Below are 3,671 nucleotides of genomic sequence, written 5' to 3' on the forward strand. Positions count from 1 at the left end.
ATTTTTCTATTTCACACATTTGACATATATTTCTTATTATACCTCATGACTTTCTGGCGAAATGAATACATTGAAATAAAGTTTATGTGTACGTAAATCACTATCGAGAGTTGGAATATTAGTGGCTTGTGGCAGCAACCCTTAATGATGTAGTCAGCAAACGTAGCAAGTGACGATATCAACAGCGAGGATGGAGAGACGGTCGAGGGATCCTTCACGTTTATGGGCTGCATGCATTTCCTGGAATCTAATATAAAATTTCAGCCGTTTTTCATCCTTCTTATAATATATATTAGTTTAAAATATGACAAGACTCAATAGAGAATTTTTGTAATTATAGATTTATCCTCTAAACCTAAAATAATCGAGAATGAATTACTTGTGACTTCGTAAGGTTTTGTCATAGTTCAGTACATATAAAACTGGGAATAAAGTAATAGGTTTTATATAAATTCTAGCCACTGAGTTCCTTCTAAGTTCCTTCATAATCCTTTGCCTTATTTCTAGCCTAAGGATTGTAAGTAATCCTTCTCCTGCAGTCATTGAGATGTTGATACAATAGCTTGGATCTTTCGATCATAACCCCAGCAGACCCGAGTTTTAGAACTGACTTTAAGTTATGTGGGTGTGGGGGTATTGATGTTGATAGTGACCCTCCGGAGGGTACACAGCATTTTGAGGGGCTAATGGTTTTTGTATGCAAAGCACTGTAAATTTCAAATAAATTTGTATGAGCATGCTTTTAGCTATAATAAAGACCTGGAGTCTAAACATTATTCATTTAATGTAAAATCAATTCTCTCCATCTGTCTGGATTCTTGTGATTCTACATACCATTTTTTGACACTTGTGAGACTCAGATTCTTGTACAGACTTAAAATTACTCTCTCCTTCTGTCGGACTTCTTGTGATTTTAATACCAGCTTTTTAATACCTGTAAGACTCAGAGATTCTTGTAAACCTTGACAAAAATCCTCTCCATCTGCCAGACTTCTTGTGATTCTGATCATACCAGCTTTTCTTTATACCTGTAAGACTCATAGATTCTTGTAAACCTTGACAAAATCCTTTCCATCTGCCAGACTTCTTGTGATTCTGATCATACCAGCTTTTCTTTATACCTGTAAGACTCATAGATTCTTGTAAACCTTGACAAAATCCTTTCCATCTGCCAGACTTCTTGTGATTCTGATCATACCAGATTTTTTGACATCTGTGAGACTCAGAGATTCTTGTTCACATTGAAAACTCTCTCTCCAAGTCTCAGACATCTTGCGATTCTGCATACCATATTTTACACCTGTGACACTTGGTGATTCTTGCGCCCCTTACATCGGGACGTAACATACTAACCAGGTGGGTGACATCCAGATTCTCCCAAACCTCAGGTCGTCACGTCAACATTTTATCTGCCGAATCTTGACACGAAACTAACTCAATACTGGGCCGTCTATTTCTTAACCAAACGGTGTGTAACACTGTCACTATGAACTGAACAGATGCTGGGATTCTTTCATAATGATGAGAGTGATCAAAGATTCTGTTCCTCTGTCAAAGAGGTAACGCCACATCAGTTCGTCTAACACTTAATAACTTCAGTTACCACCCAGATAATACTTCGTTTGTGATGAAATGAAACTTTTTCATTCTTTTCCACGCCTCTTCTGATAACTCACGAGGCTATTTAGTTTTTAAATGATGAAATAATCATATAAATCGTCCTTGTAAATCACAGGCATCTGACAGCAAAGCATGTATTTACATTTACATAAGTTTGGCTGCACATGAGTGAGTATCTCAGCTTCTATTGTCGCGTTGCAATGTTGTCCCAAAAACAACAAAACCCTTTAGACAAACAACCCGTTTATCTTCTACATTGAATTTCAAAGGTTTAATGATTTTTTTGTATCGCGCTTTTTCAGCGTCAATTGAACGATTCCATAAGCCAGCATCGAGTTTAAGCATAAGAATAGCCTTTGTTAGCTTCAGCCAAATAAACATGAGTTATCTATCAATATACTCGTCAATACAGAGGGCAGGTGGCTTTCGTAGTTAGAATGATAAGTGAATTTGGATGACTGCAACGACGCTATGTACAGCTCGTGTCAGACAAATTACGTAGATTATAATGGAGAATTTCACCACGTAGTGGGGGTAGTGCCTTCAGTGCACCTCATGCAGTGCACTGCAGGCATTGCTTGAGGCTGTTAGCAGCGTCCCTTCCTTAGGCCCCCAGTTGCAACCCCTTTCAATCGACTGTACCTCCATTCATCATTCATATTCCCTTTCTCCCATCTCGCTATCCACTCTCTCCTAACCATTATTTCATAGTGCAACTACTTTGGGGATTTCCATTCGTCCTGTTACACCTTCCAGACCTACCTTCCAGAGCATTATACCTTCCAGACCTAACTTCCAGAGCATTACACCTTCCAGACCTACCTTTCAGAGCATTACACCTTCCAGAGCATTACTCCTTCCAGACCTAACTTTCAGAGGCATTACACCTTCCAGACCTACCTTCCAGAGCATTATACCTTCCAGACCTACCTTCCAGAGCATTACACCTTCCAGACCTACCTTCCAGAGCATTACACCTTACACATTCCAGGCCTACCTTCCAGAGTATTACACCTTCCAGACTTACCCTCCAGAGCATTACACTTTCCACGTCCTGTTACACCTACCACACTTACCTTCCAGAGCATTACTCCTTCCAGACCTAACTTCCAGAGCATTACACCTTCCAGACCTACCTTCCAGACCTACCTTCCAGAGCATTACACCTTCCAGACCTAACTTCCAGAGTATTACACCGTCCAGACCTACCTTCCAGATACACCTTCCAGACCTAACTTCCAGAGTATTACACCTTCCAGACCTACCTTCCAGATACACATTCCAGACCTACCTTCCAGAGCATTACACCTTCCAGACCTACCTTTCAGAGCATTACACCTTCCAGACCTACCTTCCAGAGCAATACACCTTCCAAACCCACCTTCTAGACCTACCTTCCAGAACACTACACCTTCCAGACCTACCTTCCAGAGCATTACACCTTCCAGACCTACCCTCCAGAGCACTACACCTTCCACGTCTTGTTACACCTTCCACACCTACCCTCCAGAGCAGAATGACCTCATACAGGTCCCAGCGCCTGGCCTCAGCCCTCAACTCTGCATTTTCCATTCCGTGACGAATTTCAAAGCGCGGATACGTAGTACGTACATATATATAACTCCTTCTTTACAAAGGGGTCTTAATCAAGCTCTATCAAGCACTAGACTCAAACTTAAGCCGAGGTGGGGGGGGGGGGTGGGGGGAAGGCGCCATGATAAATGACCCCGTGCCATGACGATAAACTGTGTGTGTAATGGAGTCACGGGGAGGGAGCCATTTGTTTTGGGCCTTTGTTATTAAAGTCAGTCGTTACTCAGCGTCATGGGGGGCTACGAATGTACATAACGAATGGGCGGTTTGAATAGAAGTGAAAAAAAAAGACAGTAGATACCAGAGACATTCCTACTGCGCATGCGCGTCCGTCCAGGCTTATGAGTGTTTTGCAAGTGGTAAGGAATTGCTATTTAGTTCGTCAGTGGACAGCCTGACATTCTATCTTATTTTGGGGGGAGGGAGGGGAGGGACAGAGACAGAGACAGAGAGAGAGA

The 3,671-nt window shown here is 41.8% G+C and overlaps 1 protein-coding gene across 1 annotated transcript; it reads left to right on the forward strand.

The window, feature by feature from the left end:
- The first annotated feature begins 1,521 nt into the window (after positions 1–1,521).
- LOC135211792 (DNA-directed RNA polymerase II subunit RPB1-like) lies at positions 1,522–3,199 on the forward strand. Its single transcript, XM_064245004.1, has 2 exons — positions 1,522–1,559; positions 2,332–3,199. Exons 1-2 carry the CDS (start codon positions 1,522–1,524, stop codon positions 3,197–3,199), a joined length of 906 nt encoding a protein of 301 aa, XP_064101074.1.
- Positions 3,200–3,671: the final 472 nt, after the last annotated feature.

This window comes from Macrobrachium nipponense, chromosome 40, assembly GCF_015104395.2.
Source record: "Macrobrachium nipponense isolate FS-2020 chromosome 40, ASM1510439v2, whole genome shotgun sequence".
NCBI classification, from domain to species: Eukaryota; Metazoa; Arthropoda; class Malacostraca; order Decapoda; family Palaemonidae; genus Macrobrachium; species Macrobrachium nipponense.

Bases quoted from the DNA above. Each gene is read 5' to 3' on its own strand.
- LOC135211792 (XM_064245004.1), top strand. From the start codon at position 1,522: ATGAGAGTGATCAAAGATTCTGTTCCTCTGTCAAAGAG. The intron at 1,560-2,331 runs GTAACGCCACAT...ATTATTTCATAG, and splicing joins TCTGTTCCTCTGTCAAAGAG to TGCAACTACTTTGGGGATTT.